The following is a 16233-nucleotide window of genomic DNA, read 5'->3' on the forward strand; positions in this document are numbered from 1 at the left end:
CTCTGCAGCTGCAAGGACTGCCCCACTGGCTCCCTCCACATGTCTGCTCTGGGGTAATTCCCTCCTAAGGACATTGACAGAAGCCAAGGCATGGAGAATGCTTCGGAGGGACAGCTCTACCCACTTGGATGGAAAGCTGAGACACCAAGCTGGAGCTGCCAGCTGTTGTAATGAGAACCTGAAATGCCCAAAGCAGGTCAGACCAAAGGGTTTTCTCCCTGGGGATCCCATCTCCAAGGCCTGCCAGCAGCAAGTGCGTGGTTTAGGGAAGAATAGAGGGTTCTGGAGATGTAGAGAGATCATTTTGTGACTCCACCTTCCCAGCAACCTGCTGTGAGGGACTTCTTGAGCGGAAGGTTACTGCCCCGGGTCTGCATTTCTCAGGTCCTTATGGTCTTCTTTTTACCATTAATTTATCTGATGTCTTTTGGCACCAGCACTTAGTTTTGGCCTCTGCAGTGTCCCGTGATGTGTGCCACAGAACAATTACATTCAGTGAGAAATATATGCATCTTTTCCTCTGTTTCAGAGTTTCTGCCTGGTCTGTGTATATAATGTCCTCCCTTCTCTGTGATAAGAGAATGAATGAATCATCATTCACCTTGCCTTTCTCCCTCAGTTTCACCACGTTGAGAAAAGTAAGCCTATCAGATTTACTCCACTGAAGCAACTCCATGTTTCTGAGACCAATTCCAGCCTAGCAGGATTTTTTTAGGATTTACATGAGAGAAGAGTATGAGAGATCCAGGCAGCTGCCAGAGTGATGACTGACAGGTTTTATTTCTATCCCTTTGCTCACTCCAGTGTGTGGTCACTGCTTAAGACCAAGCCCTGTGCTGCAGTAGCTGTCAGCCTGCTAAGTGCAGCTGTTTTACATGTCTGCTCACATCTGTAAATACCTGGCTGTGTTTTCTGAAACCCTCCAATAAATGCTCACTTGAGTTAGTTCACCAACACAGACAACTTTTTCTGCTCCACAAGTGACCCTCACATTCACCTCTGCAGAAAACACTTGCAGCAGAGCCCTGTGGTTGCTGCTGGTAAGATCTGAGCTCTGGGCTTGCCCAAGGCAAAGAGCCCTTGGCATCTGCTGGCCCCTTCTCTGGGCTCCAGTGTGAGCAATAACTGGGCTTTAATGTTGGTGCTGACCTCCCCGAGTTTTGTTCAGAAAACATTATCTGGCAAATCTCATGTGGCATATTTCAAAGAAAAGAGTTTTCACCTCAGTCCAGGTCTGATTTCTTTACAGGTAAAGGCCAAAACCCTTTGGGAACCAAGAACTTCTTGGAAGCAAGGTTAAGAGCAATAAACTTTCCTCCTTACCAATAGACTGAAATATTGGCAAAAGCTTTTCTGTTAGGAGCACACGTCTCTCCCCACAGGGTCAGGCCAGTGGTATATAACTCATCTTTACAAAACTGAAATAGAATTTTTGATGATCAGAGCTGGGTAAGAATCAGAAAACTGGCCTGACATATTTCATATATACTGACTAAAATTTTTATTCAAGAAATTCTTCCCCTGCAACAGACAGAATGAGATTTCAAGATAATATGCATTACAAATGTTTTGCAAGGAAGCTGAATTAATGTCTTCTCTGAGAATCCCCCCAGTGCCTTCCTCAGGCCTGTATCTGTAACCTCTTAACAGCGTAGAAAAATAATGGTTTGATTGCCCAATGGAAACATCAGCCTGAATTCCCATGTGCACTATATTTGGGGTCCTTGTCCCTCATCTGCTTCTCTAGACACTGACTGAGAAGTGGCACGGTGATAAAATGACTGTGAACAGCCCTGGGATTGAGACGTGGTTTGAGACCTGCAGCTGATCTCAGACTGGATGTGGTTAGGAAATTAGATTAGGAAATTACTCTACCTGGAACTGGACATTAATTGAGGTGTCTTGTGCTGGAGAGAGGATTCATGCTGAGATGGATAAATGAAATTGGGATTGTGGGGAAACTATAACTTGATGGCAGTTTAGTTTGGATTTTTGTGCCAGAATTAACTGAGCACAACACACATTCCTCTCTCTGATGCCTTTTGCTTTCTGGCACCCTGGCCTTGCAGTTTTGGGCCCAGCAGCAGAGGGATGCTCTGATGTCTTCCCAAGCACGGTGTGGGGCAGGGAGCTGCTCACTGGCAGTGCAGAGCAGGGTGGATGCTCACCCCCGGGAATAAAACGCCATCTGTTCCTGCCGTGCATGTCCCACTGCTGTGCTGGTCTGTTCTCAGCTTGTTGTCCAGCAGGAGCTTGCTTAAGGTTATTTTCCTTCAGCCCTGCTCCACCTGTCAGCCAGGGATAACGGAGCTGATCCCACCCCCAGGCAGCACCTAAACGACACCAAGGCTCAAGAGAAGTTATTCCACTTCTGGTGAGCCTTTGCTCCACTTGCAATGTCATGGTAGGGGTGACCATGTCATGGTCATGGTGACCACCTGGGCTGGGAGCAGAGCCACTGGGTGTGTAGGCACCGGGGTGGCTGTGCTCCCTGTCTATTATTGTCACCGTCTGAGGCGAGTGGACAGATTTTTAGAAACCTGGATCAAATTTTCCTGGGATCCTGTAGCTAGGATGAAGCCAGTTTGCTGGTTTGGGGTGTTTGTATGTGTGTTTAATGGCCATCAACAGGGGTGACACCTGTGTCATTAGGGGGACCCCCCACTGGCGGTCCCCAGCCCTGCTGGACACGCACGGACTGATTTAACCCCCTGGGCGCCAGGAAGTAGTAGCAGCCAGATTTTCCCGGAGAGGAATACCCCACAAGAGCTATTCATCTTTCCGCTCACCTCTTCCCCTACACCCCCTGAAGCCATTCGCAGGGGCAGCTCGGGCTGTGGGAGAGGGTGCAGCCGTGTCCAGAGGAGGCATCGCACTGCCCTGCATTGCATTGCACTGCGCATCCTCCCTCCCTCCCATCTCTCCCCACCGCCTACTGCTGCAGCCTGCCTGCCTCCCTCCATCCCTCCATCCTCCCCGCGTCCCACCTCACATCGCTCTCCCTGCGCCTCTCACTCCTTTAATCCGTCCCTCCTGCATCCCTCCTCCTGCATCCCTCCTTCCTGCATCCCTCTTCCTGCATCCCTCCTTCCTGCATCCCTCCTTCCTGCATCCCTCCTCCTGCATCCCTCTCCCCACCCCTCCCTCCTTCCCTCCTTCTGCCTGCGCAGAGCCTCGGACATGGCGCTCAGCAATTTCCTCTTCGCTCAGTGCATCTGCTATTTCCTGGCCTTTCTCTTCAGCTTCATCGTGGTGGTGCCACTCTCCGAGAATGGCAACGACTTCCACGGCCGGTGCCTGCTCTTCACCGAGGGCATGTGGCTCAACGCCAACCTGACGGTGGAGCGGCAGCGCTTCACGGTGCAGGAGTGGGGCCCTGAGGCTGCCTGCCGCTTTAGCATCTTCACCGGGCTCCTCTCCCTGCTGCTGGCCACAGTGCAGGCCTGGAGGACCCTCTTCTTCCTCTGCAAAGGGCACGAGGAGTAAGTATCCCTGGGGATGAGCCCATCCCTCCCCCAGGCTGGGTCACCTGGGAGCAGTGTGGGGGTGAAACGCTGGGCTTTGCACCATCCAGGTCATCCTGCTCCCCAGAGGGTCTTGGGGAGACGTGTTGTATTGCCCGCGTCTGTCTGCACACACACCATGCACTCCCCCAGCCGTGTCCAGGGCCCTCTCCAGAGGATGCTCCCGTGCAGAGGTGTGGGGCGGGGGGTCAGATTCAGTGTCCTGCGCCCACTGCCCCTTGGCAACCTTGCTGCAGCGTGTGGCCACTCAGCTGCAGTGGGAACTAAAGGATTTGGGGGCTGTGGGGTGATGCTGGAGGCTGGGGCTCACAGGTGCCTCTTGACCATGGTCTCACTACACATTTGTGCCAAAAAAAGGCCTTCCCCAGGTGTCCACTGGGTGTGTGACAAACCTTGAAAAAACATGGTTGTGCCTGGGGGGGCTAGAAGGGAGAAGCTGGTGACTCCCCTCTGTTTTTTTGTGCTGCTTCTGTGGTGTGCATGGCAGCTACTGCAGACAGCAACCATTGCTTGGTTACGACATGGGAGCAACGCTGAGTGCTCCCTGCAGCAGCTGAGGGTGGCACTGACAGCTGGTTCCTGTGCTCAGACAAGCCAAGGGGCATCCCACCCCAACAGGTGTAGGGAGAGTCTTGGTGGGCCAGGCAGCAGCTCAGGAGCACTGTGATGTTCTGTGTTTGCCTCCCTGGTGGCCTGAGAGGGCAGAGACCCTGGTGCAAGTAGCCAGCCTCTGGATGCTACAGGGCTGCACAATGCACTGGTGCCTGTCTAAACCAGGAAAAATATTTTCCCCATGGTTTAGGAACCATGCCAAGGGTAAATCACTCGTGTCCAGGTCTATTTGGACTAGAGGTTTTTTGAGTAAGGAGCTGCTACATCTGGGCTTGGTAATCCTGGAGGCTGGGTAGCAGTGTTGTCTCTCTGGCTCTTTCCAACCATTCTCAATGTGCCTAATGCTCAAACATGCTGTAAGTGTGGACCAGAAACTTATTCTGTATTAAAACTCACTTTACACTAAATACAACCACATACTTCTTAACATCTTTGAATTCAGCTTCCTCAAGTGATCCAATATCTGTAGAGGGTTAATTGAATCTCAATGCTTTGCAGTTCAGAGCTAGCCAATTTTTAGAAGAAACCAGCAGTAAAAAACCTCTAATGGTGGCATTTGGATTAGATGTTTGGCCTGCTTCCAAAAGTGGCTATTAATTTCAGAGCTGTTGGGCAGGCCCCTCAAAAGTGTCCCTTTAGGAGTTGCTTTCAGGCTTCTTTGGGAGTTGTAAAACTGTTAACAGTTGCTCCAGGCAAGAGGCAGAAGGCTGTGGGCTGATGGGGAGCAAAGATGGAGCAAGTTGGGGTGGTGAGATAACCACAGAAGATCTCAGGAGGGTAAAACATGGCAAGATGCTTAGGAACAGCAGTTTCCTGGAAAGAAGGAAGGTCTGTCCTGTACCACATCAGCCACTGTATGAAAAGCAGGCAGGGCTCACGCTGTCCTGATTTTAGACAGCCATTTGTTGAAGGTTCACATGGGCGTAAAACCATTTCTGTTTGGCTGGAGAGATAAGTGTGAGCTCCTCACCATACATGACAGTTGTCTGTTCTGATTAGAGGTAGTTGAGGAAGAACCAGAATGTCATAACTGATGATCCTGTTGAGGAGGACCACTGCTACTGGGCCAGCTCCAGGGTGAGCCAGCCGAGGCAGTCAGGGTTAGTTAGCACCCTTTGCATCTTTCATGTGCAATGGCTTTGAATGATTGCTGACAGATAGTTATGACTGCTAAAAAACCTTCCTAAAAGGGTCTCAGCACGCCTTGCCTCAGCAGCCTGGGGCTCTTCAGTTCAGGTGAATGGTAGAGGTATAACTCAGATAGTTCATTGCTAGGATTGCAAAGCAACTTTAGGCATAAACGTTTGCTATTAAAGGTTATTCACTCAATCTGCAATGCACAGATTGAAGTTCTAATCTAAGGAGGAAAAATCGGGTGAGCTAGAGAGCCAAATAAGCAGTTTTCTATCAGGATGCCCTGGCATCTGTGGTGGCTACTTTTGCCAGATTCAAGTCAAGTGCAAGGCTGAGCCCTGCTTTGTCAGTGGAAGGTCAGGTCCTGGACCATGGAACCTCTTTTGCTGCAGGGTACGAAATAGAGGGAGAACTGGAGATCCTGGGCTGCCAGGACCTGCTGAATAGCTCTGGTAACTGCTCCTTTTCTAGAGCTGTTACTAATTCTGGGGCCAAATCTGTTTTATTCTGTGAAGAGCTCAAGTCTTTTCTGCTTCTCAGGCCAGCACACCATCTAAGGTGCACACAGAGGTTTTGATCTGACTTTAGCAACACTTGGGATGAAATCCAGTCTAGATGTGAAGTCAGGGCAGAGAACATGCAAAAAATCTGGTATGCTCATAGCAGCTCTCTTTATGTGGGTGATCCTGGCACACAGCAAAGGTGAGCTGATCTACTTCACCAGGCCCAGCTAAACCAGAGCAGGATTCAGCTTATTGTTCATCCATAAGTCTGGTGTCCTGGCATCCAACACTCACTGCAGTCTATAGGGGCACTTCTTGAAGGTGGTTTACTTCACTTCTTTTCTGTTAGTCTTGGGGTGGGACAACTGTCACTTTGCAGAGAGCCTAGACAGCCCCTCTAAAGCCACATCAGCCCAGGAACAAACATCCTCACTCTGCTGATGATTGCTTCATCTCATTTTAAGTAAGTTCTCCTGAGATCAAAAATGTATCATGAATAACCTGCAGAAATTAGGATTGTCCAGCCCAGAACCTTCCAGGACTCAAGTACTCATTTAAAAAGTCTCTTGGCTTTTCATTTAATGAGCAAACAGGTAAAAGTAATGATTGAAGGTTGCTTTTTTTTTTTTTTTTTAATTCTCTGGGGTGAGTAGATTCCTTCTATGATCAGCACAATGAGTGGCACTGGTGAGAAATTTGTTGTATTCATCTTTACCAGACACTTGGAATAGCATGACCTGCCTCCTGGAGCTGCCAGTCTTTCTCCAACCTGGAGCAGATGTCCAGTTTTTACATAGTATGATATTCCAAGGTGTCCTATTCTGAACAGTCACTTAGAGCAGTTGCAAGTGGAGAAGGGCTTTGCCAGATGACTGGAATTAGAAACTTTTCACAGATAGAATTCAGGTGAGGAGTTAAAGAGTGAGGCTGGAAAATGAGTGAATGATTCCATGACCTGATGGGAAATCTGTAAGCATCCTGTCTCATCCCACCCCAAACAAGCACGTGCTGAGGGCAGGCCCTGGTTGGGCAGACTTAATGGGGCTGAGGTAAATTGATTTTCAGCAGGCAGACATTGCATGCTGACACCAAAGTCAGAGAAATCCCAGGAGAAGCTGGCCTGCTCTGCAAATTGCCCATAAAACTGAGATTCGTGTCCTATGATGGCAGTACTTTGTGTTACGTTGCTTAAAATGATTATAGCTATCAGTACTATGTTTTTATTTTTAGTTTCCCTATCCTAAGCAATTTTTGTCCCAATTATCACTTTAGTCATGAAATAATTTTAGCTCCAGTTACTACATAATTTGAGCTAATGACATTTATTTTAACAATGGTGATTTTCATCTTCACAGATAATGACAGCCACATTGTGTATGAAAAATCACCACTTATTATATAAAGCCATATCTTCTTATGGTTAAAAAAGAAATCAAAATCAAAAGCATTTGCAAGCGAAGGTAATGTGTCTCAAAATCAAGTCCATAGTGTTTCAATGTATTAGGTGTTCTTAATTAAAGATGTGTTTCAAAGGGAAACTGATATCTTTGTGCCCACTCTGTGCTGCTTACAGAGACTGCTGATGTTGTGTTTCAGCTGTTTATGAGTTACATTTTTCTTCCCTTTTATTACAGCTCTTTCTTTTACGCCTTCCTGAATCTGCTGATCAGCGCCTTTGTGGTGTTCATCACATTTATTGCCAGCACTATAGTGAGTGTAGGATTTAACATGTGGTGTGATGCAATTACCGAAAAAGGAAGCATGCCAAATAGGTTAGTATTGGAGAATACATGGTATTCCTTTTAGGTTTTTTTCATATAGGCACAATTGAACTGTGGTGTTACCATGTGTAGTTATTACACACAAGGTGAGCAAGGGGGAGAAGGCATCTGTAATGTGAAAATCCAGAGGTTTTTCTTGTGGAAAAAAAACCCCAACCAAATCAAACTTCTTTTTTTTTTTTTTTTTTTTTTTTTTTTTTATTTAGAAGCCCACAAAGAAAAGTGTGTTTCCATCATATTTTGTGTTCTCTGAGTCATGAACATATGAAAAACAAACCCATTATGTTAGATTTTTTTATTTCCAAAGGAACGCTTGATTTGGAGTTTTTCTATGGTTGGGGGGAGTGTGGCCTTGTGAGCAGGGCAGGGGACTGGGGGTCAGGGATCCTGGCTTGCAATTCTGCTTCTGCCCCCAACCCACTGTGACACTAGGCAAGTCTCTTATCCTGCCTGTGCCACAACTCATCATCAGACAAATATTTGGAGTTCCTTGCCTTGTAGTGATCCACTGTAGTGATCCACTGCCAGTGGTCCACTGTATCCCACAATGCTTATGCTCCTTATAGGGAACATGATAAGTTGAGGAAGATTTGCTCCTATCAAAAAAAAAATCAAAAGAGAGGAAAATGTGACATTTTATGTCATATGATATTGAATAAATGTACTACTGAAAGCATACATTTGTGTTGCACATTGTCATATGTTGTAAAATGCCATAGTGAATGTTCTGTTTAGGGCTGCAACGATTAATCGAATTACTCGAATATTCGGTTAAAAATTCGATTACAAAAATCATCTAATCGAATATTCGGGTAAGAACCCGAGATGACCGACAGCACTGAAAAGGAGAGAGAAGAGGCTGCAGAAATCAACCAAGAGATAGAATGACAACCTCAAAATCCTGGGATTTTTTTCACACCAATAATGGTCCAAGTTATTTGTAAAATCTGTAGGCAGCCCCTATCTTACCATCAGAGTATCGTCTCCTTGCTGGAGCATCCGAAACAAAAACACAATTCCTTCTTCTGAGGCTTTCCCTGATGAAGTCAAAAGGTAACAGAGGGTCATACACTTTCTTTCATTGAGGGGGTAAAACAACCAACCGGGGTAATGCCAGGGCAAATCTGTGGGAGGCGAGGGGGCAATGGGAAAGAAGTGTTTAAGGGTGCTGTGTTCATAATAAAGATTCCACTTATGGAGGATTTGTGTTATCACTTACATAACTGCACTTTTTTTTTTTTTTTTTTTTTTTTTTTTTAAGTATTTTTTATCTTAGTTTTAGAGGAGATCAGCAAAGAACCTGATAATTGCTATAACTTAAATATTCTTTGATAGAATGTGCCATTGTGACTGTTCAAAGTACATTTAATATGTTGTTTCATTTTATATTTGGTTTACCTGGAATCTTTTAAATAATTTTCTTCTTTTGTTTTTCCCTTCCAAATGCCTTTCTGGGTAGCTGTGAAGAATTGCAGGATATAGATCTTGAGCTGAACTTGGAAAACTCTGCTTTCTATGACCAATTTGCTATTGCACAGGTAGGTCAGGCTAAGTCATGGTTCTATTCCTGTTCATTTGCCATTTGTTTATTGACCTGGGATTGCTGGAGCTGAACTACCATTCTCAGAAATCAATGGGAATGTTTCCACTGACTTCAGTAAGTGCTGGATCAGAATGATAGTGATGGGCATGTTTGCATTTTAAATTCAAAATAAACAGTTTTGGATACAGATATATCAAAGGCTCGCCCTACCACTGATCTTGTTAATCATGACAGACAACTCGTTGTTTATCCAGAGGATGAGGTCTGCAAAAATTGCAGCACTCTGGTGTCCTGGATCTCTTCATTACTGTTCAAAATAATTTCTGACCTGCACCACGTTGTGGGGTTCCTAGTTTTGCCTTCTTTGAGTTAGACTGAGATCACCTAAGCTATTTAAATATCAGACCATTGAAAACAATCCAAGATTAATTCATTCAGATAGGGCTGTTTTCTGAAGGATCCATGAGAATGAGACCTCTCAGGCTGTCAGACCTTTATATTGAATATTCTAGCTCAAGTAAATGATCAGTCAGTGAACACAGGGACATGAGCACATACTAATTTTGCAGGGACCATAGTCCCATCCCTGCAGGACTGCACCCTTACAAAGGCTTAGGTTGTCCTACATGGAAAGAGGCATTTGCCTGTCTGGAGCATTCCTTGAAGGTAACCCTTGCCTCTTTGGCCTGAGCCAGTTTTGTGTCTTTGTTGCCAGCACTGGCATCTAGATGTCTGGCTCAGCCACAGCTGCATTTAGGACAGAAATAGGCCATAAAAGTGACTCCTTTATATGAAGAACCCAGGACCTCCCTAAATTTAGCTTAGCATGACTCCATGGGGCCTCCATGGGGTCCAGCTGAGGTTTTCATAATCACCTGGACAGCTGACTTTGATTTTACAATACTGTACTGACCTCTTTATGGTTTTTTTCCTTCTCTAGTTTGGTCTCTGGGCGGCCTGGCTGACTTGGCTGGCAATCACCATCCTGGCTTTCCTGAAGGTTTATCACAACTACAGACAGGAGGACCTGCTAGACAGCCTGATCCATGAGAAGGAGCTGTTGCTAGGAAGATCTCCTTCACGATCCTCTTTGCAAGATGACAAAAGTGGCATGATCTAAAGTGTAAGCAGATTTCCAGGGCAGGATCTAGATTTTATTATTCAGTAGTGTGAGCTGAAGTTGAGTCAGGGTATTGAGTGTGTGAGATCTTTTATTTTCCTGAAATGAAATGTAATTGTGAATCACTCACTTCCCCCATTAGAAACTGTTGGCAGAAGTACTAATATTAAGTTAAAGAGAATGAACTTCCCTATGTGCCTGTGGCACAGCCAACTTTCTGTCCTGTGCAGGCAAAATTTGTAACCTGTCCTTGTCAGCAGAGCTCCTACATGCCATTGCTGGCTTTTGGGGCATTTCGGAGGACTGAGCTGGCAAGACCAGGCTACAGTGTCCAGGCTATTTCTTCAAACTATTCTTCAATCAACTGGAGCTGCATTCAATCCCTCCTCTCTCCCTCTCCTTCCTTTTCCCAGGGAAGCTGCCCCTGTTCTCTCTTTATCCTGGGGAGTTGCAGCTCTGGTTTGGGTGCAGGCTCTCGCTGTCTCTGCTTTCACTCTGTTTGAATGCAGTTCTGACAAACATGTTGCTCCTGCTCTGATTTTATTTATAGAGACCTGTGTTCCAGACTTGATATTTAATATTGGACAGTGTTAATGAATTCCATGAAGCCCGTATATTATTACAGCACCTGTCAAAAACTGTGTATAATATGAAGGGATGTTTGAGGACTTTTGTGGTTTTGTTTCTTCTTAGATTTTGGCATGACCAGCTTTTATTATGACTCTTGAAGTGAAGTGTAGCTAGCAATTGCTGAAGCTTGCATACTAAAAAAATTAGACTGAATAGATAGTTTTAATGCTTGTGCATTTATAAATGTAACTTGGTCCCTAATATGGTATACTATTCTGTTTTGAATATTAAAAATTTATTTGTGATATTTATTTCATATAGGATATGCAAAATTGCTGTAAGCATCTGCATTGTAGGTTTCTATATATAAACATAGCAAGGAGTTCAAACAGCTGAGGTATTTTATAGGTAGTTCAGTGCTGAATGGGTCCATTCTCCCCACTCATGGGCAGGAGTTCCAGGGCAGATGAATTTTGCTGTGAAAAGGAAGAATTGCTATTTATACAAAGCTCACTGATGACTGTGTTGTTGCTTCCAGATTTGCTTGGCCAGTGCTTCAAAAAATTAGGTGGATTGTTGAGATCAGAGGTAGCTCTGATAATTGAGAAGAATCACTCAGAGGAATGTGAGATTTGCATGGCAGAGAAGTAAAATTGTGCTGGAATTAAGCATTTATCCCCAGGTACACATCACACAGAAAACCCCAAATCAGCAGAAAACTTAAGCAAACAACTAAGTTTGGACTGAAGAAGATTTTTTGGGGGAGTACAGTGACACTGTCTGTGGTACCTGTGTTTGAGTTGAGACTGAATTGATGGTGACAGAAGTGCAAACCACACAGGATTATATGACCCGGTAAATCAGAATGAGGGGAGAGAAGACAGCAGCAGGCTTCTACCATGACAGAGCTCAAGCCTGGGGTTAGCACAATCATGCAGATTTACTGGTCTCTTTTGGGGACTCTCTGATGCTTAGTTAAGTACCAGCTTAAGCATTTCATTGAAACAGAATTTGATGTCATGACAAATCCCTCAGTCATTAAGCATTTTAGGGCATAAAATCTGACATTGTATTTAACTGCCAAAATGTTCTCATAGGCTTAGAGAAAAAGCCCTCCATGGGCCCTAAGCAGTGAGCCAGCCCTGTGAACATTGCTTATAACCCCAGCTTGGCACAGTTCTCTGTAGAAAGGTCTTGTTCTTCAGTATGATTGCTGCCCACAAGAGAATTCAATTCCTTTGAAAGATTTGCAGCAGTGGCATTTTTGTAGTTGGGAGTTGACATCAGAGGAGGACTCCTGGAGAGGGTATCAGAGATCAAGTTAATTAATATCAATTTAAAATTCAGCTATCAGAACTGTCAGAGTGCCTTTTTTTTAAATTCATTTTGTCTAGTAGTTTGGATATTAAGAAAAATCTCTTCATTGAAAGGACTGTCCAGCACTGGAACAAGCTGCCCAGGGAAGTGGTGGAGTCACCATCCCTGGGTGTATTTAAAAGAAGCATAGATGTGGCACTAAGGGACATAGTTTAGTGGTGGCCTTTGCAGTGCCATGTTAATAGTTTGATTGGATGATCCTAGAGGTCTTTTTTAACCTAAATGATTCTGTCTCTAGTAGGAGATACTCTTGCAAATACCTGAGTCCACTGCCAAGGTATGACCTTCTTCATACCCTGAAGAAGATCTTGGGCCTTTTCCCTACATTTCCCCAGTTTCTCCAGCCATAAAAGGCAGTCTCACTTTCACTCAGCAGTGATGCCTCTTCCCACAGATTGCTTCAGTGCATGCCTTACTCCTTGTGTGAAACCATGCTGCTGCTTTATATAATAAATTTTATGTATATGCCAAATCAGGCTTAGGCTGAAGTAACTTATGGCCTGGGATCACTGTTCCTTGTGTCGCCTGAGGGTTTGAAGAACCACGAGGCAGAAGACAACAAATGTTGTCTTGTGGTTCTTGATCTGAGGTACCAGGGCCCAATTCTTATCTCTGGTTCTGAAGGAGAGGATGCTGCTCATGGGTGAGGCTGTTTTGGAGCTCCTGCTCTCTTCTACCTCTCCTGTCTCAAGGTCTTTTTCCTCCTTTCCACTTCCATGAGAAGCAGCAAACACTGGTCCTGGATTTGGAGTTGCCATGCAAAATAAAAAGAGGCTGAAGCTCTTCTAGGAGACCCATGTGAATCTCAGTCTATATTTCACAGCTTTCCTCCTTTGACCAGGGGGGGTGAAGTTGATACCCCCTTGCAAGCATCAGTGGGGCTTAAAATCAAAGCTGGTTTTGATGGAAGCTCCTGTGTGAGTCAGAGGACAGAGCATTTAGTGAGAAGCTCTTTGGCTGACCCAAGGGGAGGAAGGTATCCTGCAACTCCTAGTTATTGGATGTGCTTGGTGATTTTTATTTGAAGTGTGTTTTCTGCAACCTCTTCTGCTAAAGCTTGGGCACTCAGGCCAAGCTGTGATGCCAAGCTGAAAATGTGTTAGGGTTGTGGTATAATTTATGCACACATACATATACCCACCTATGCTCTTTCTCATGCACTTCTCTCTTCAGTACATTTCTGACATCTCCTTTTAGTCATCCACTGCCAACCAGTACGTTGTGGGGCTGAGTCAAATGTTGCATTTCTGTGACATTTCAATTTTAATTTGCCATGTCCAAATGCACACTTCTGGGAACACTCTAGCAAGAGTTGTAGCAAAGAACTAGAACGCTGTGTGATACTTGTATTTATTTATTGTCACATGTGGAAAGTAAAGAAGCTTTGTGGACTTTTCAAGGCACTGGGCCGTTGTCACATTATTATTCTGCTGTACCAAATATATTTTCTGGCTACCATCTGTGGTTAAATTCCCCACCAATCCCCAAACCAATGACCCTGCCAGCAGTCTTCATTGGGTTAGAAGACTCTAAGCTAACAAGTGTCATCTGAGCTTTTAGATCAATGCTGTTTATTACCATTTTTTATAGTGGAGAAACATTGCAGACATCTTTTGGAACAGAACTTCCTCATGAGTGCATTCATGTTCCAAACATCTTATACCGCTAACTCATGAGGCATTTTTCAGCTGGGAAATTTCAGTGAGAATCACAAAAATAAGAGCATGATGATTTACTGTAAAAACTGAAGGACACGTTTGTGCTATAGCAGCAGTTCTATGGTTCCTTAAAAAAGGAGGTGTTATAATAACCAGTGATGGATGATTGAGTGCACAGAACTTGTCATGAAAGCATTCTTTGTGTATGTACAATGTACACAGACAAATGCCAGAAATAGTTCCATGCTCTTCTGTGATGTGGGTACAGGCTCTTCTCTTAACAGGCAGCTTTGGCTGGAGTAGTTGTTTGAAAGTCTTAAATTTCTACCCTTCCTTTTACTTAGCATTGAGACTTGTGCAGTGACAATGGTTATGATACCCAGAGGCAGATTTGATGTGGGCAGAGTAGGAAAGCAGTGGCCAATGCACAGCCCCTCAGAGAATGAGATGAGTTTCTAATGCAGATTTTCAGGTATTTTAATTCCTCCTCTTTATCTGAGTAATGTCCTGCTGCTAGCCTAAATCACTCCAGTTAGGAACAGAGTCAGGTTTCCCTCCAAGCCCTTCACTCCTCAGTATGGAACAGTGCTGATTTAATGAATGTGGTGTTCAGGATGGAGCAGAGCTGCAAGGAAGAGGAGCTCACACCTTACAGTCACATTGGACACAAACCTGATATTGGGTGTAGGTGGGTTTTGTCATGGCTCTTCTCCAAAGCCTTCCCAAACATATTGCATATAAAATCACTTTTGCCATTTAAATTATAGCTTTAACGAAAATTCAGACAGTCGATTATACTGGAAAGACTGACAATATTTTGTGAAAAGCCAATCTGAATCATGAGAAAACTTTTGTTTTTTTTCTTCTGTATCAATGGCTGGAGTATCCTTGAGCGAGTGAGCATCCTGGCTGTGTCCAGATCCTAAACTGTACCTCGGACCATTTCCTTTGCTGATGGAAACCCATTTTTATCTCTTGGAATATTTGCTTTGGAGGTCACAAATATCCTTTCCTTCTGGTTTGGATAGGAGGCAATCTGGGCAATCTGGGAAAAGAGGAAGGATTTACCCACAGTGACAAAATTAACTTCATAAGCACAGAAACGGTTTTAGAACTATTTCTGTCCATGGCACTAGTGCCTTGAAGTAAATGTTTCTATTTTTTATCTCCATAAGAAGGAGGGAAACTATCCTGAGTTGTATTTTAGTACTCACAGATACACACCTAAATTTTCTTTTTATGGATTTTTTTTTAATGACTAAATTCTACTCAGTGATTTGTGAAGTTAAGATCTGCATAGAAGACAGAACTTTGATGCTCTCCTGATGTAGAAACGAATTTCACTCTCAGAAAAATTCACATTTGTTTCTGAGAGGTTAGAATAGAATTTACTCAAGATATAGCAAATACTGCTTATTTCAGTGCAGGTTCTTAACTAATAGTGTCTTTTCATCCTGTTGTTGGGAAGAATATTAACATAGCCATGCTTCCTCTTTAGTTTTTTTGTTCATGCCAAAGAGTGTAATTGAACTACTATTGCAAATATAGATTAATGGGAATGTATTCACCTGAGTGCTTGAAATTCTCTACCTCTCATAGCTCCTATAACTGCTTGAACTGTTATTGCACACAGAGAAAAAAATCTGAATCCATGCGAGAGTCTAAATCCCATTTCCATAGACAGCTAAAGGATTTAGGATTTAATGCTTATTAGCTTCCCGTAAAATCCTCATTGCTTAAAAGTGGGCATAAGTACCTGAGAAGTGCTGTGTGAATAGCCCTTTCCATTGGCCAAATAATGATTTCATTTTGGTTTGGGATTTTTGAATCTATTTTTTCTCACCAAAATAAAAAGCCAACAACTGCAATTTGCTAGACATGGAAGGTTATCCTTGATCCCCCTCAAATCCCCCTCAAAAAGAGCTCCTGGAGCTCTTCTACTTGGCTTGAAATTCCTAAATAACAATGATTTAGTGTGGTGGTTCTGGTGTTTATCAAGGAGATAAACTACTTGGAAGCAAGAGCTGCTCACTGAAATAGCTGGAATTATTTGTATGTGGTGGAAACCCAATGTGAGAAAGTTTTGCTCCCCCTTTCTGCTTGCCTGTGTTGTAAAGTGAGGGTTGAGACAACCTGCCAGGAGGTGAGAATGATGATATGCCAGTACTGTTGGTATCTTGGATGATTTTCCACACAAGTGAGTAAACTGTCCAGAGACTAAACTACTCTCCATGTCCTCCTTATTTTCCCTTTGTTTCCCTCCAGATTTGGGCAAATTTGACTCCGCTGTGTATACAAGGCTCTGAGGAGTATTTATGAATGTAAAAAAAAATCGCAGTCTCTCTGGCAAATTTGGTCAAAAAATAAGAAAAGCAGTCAGGGATTTTCCCTGTTCTCATTCAGCCTCTCTG

At 44.1% G+C, this 16233-nt stretch overlaps 1 protein-coding gene across 1 annotated transcript; it reads left to right on the forward strand.

Moving 5' to 3' along the window:
• Positions 1-3141: 3141 nt before the first annotated feature.
• Positions 3142-12169, forward strand: TMEM179 (transmembrane protein 179). The gene is made up of 4 exons (XM_066322292.1): positions 3142-3482; positions 7408-7545; positions 9014-9092; positions 10038-12169. Exons 1-4 carry the CDS (start codon positions 3181-3183, stop codon positions 10215-10217), a joined length of 699 nt encoding a protein of 232 aa, XP_066178389.1. The 5' UTR covers positions 3142-3180; the 3' UTR covers positions 10218-12169.
• Positions 12170-16233: the final 4064 nt, after the last annotated feature.

Source organism: Sylvia atricapilla, chromosome 6 (assembly GCF_009819655.1).
Source record: "Sylvia atricapilla isolate bSylAtr1 chromosome 6, bSylAtr1.pri, whole genome shotgun sequence".
Lineage (NCBI taxonomy): Eukaryota > Metazoa > Chordata > Aves > Passeriformes > Sylviidae > Sylvia > Sylvia atricapilla.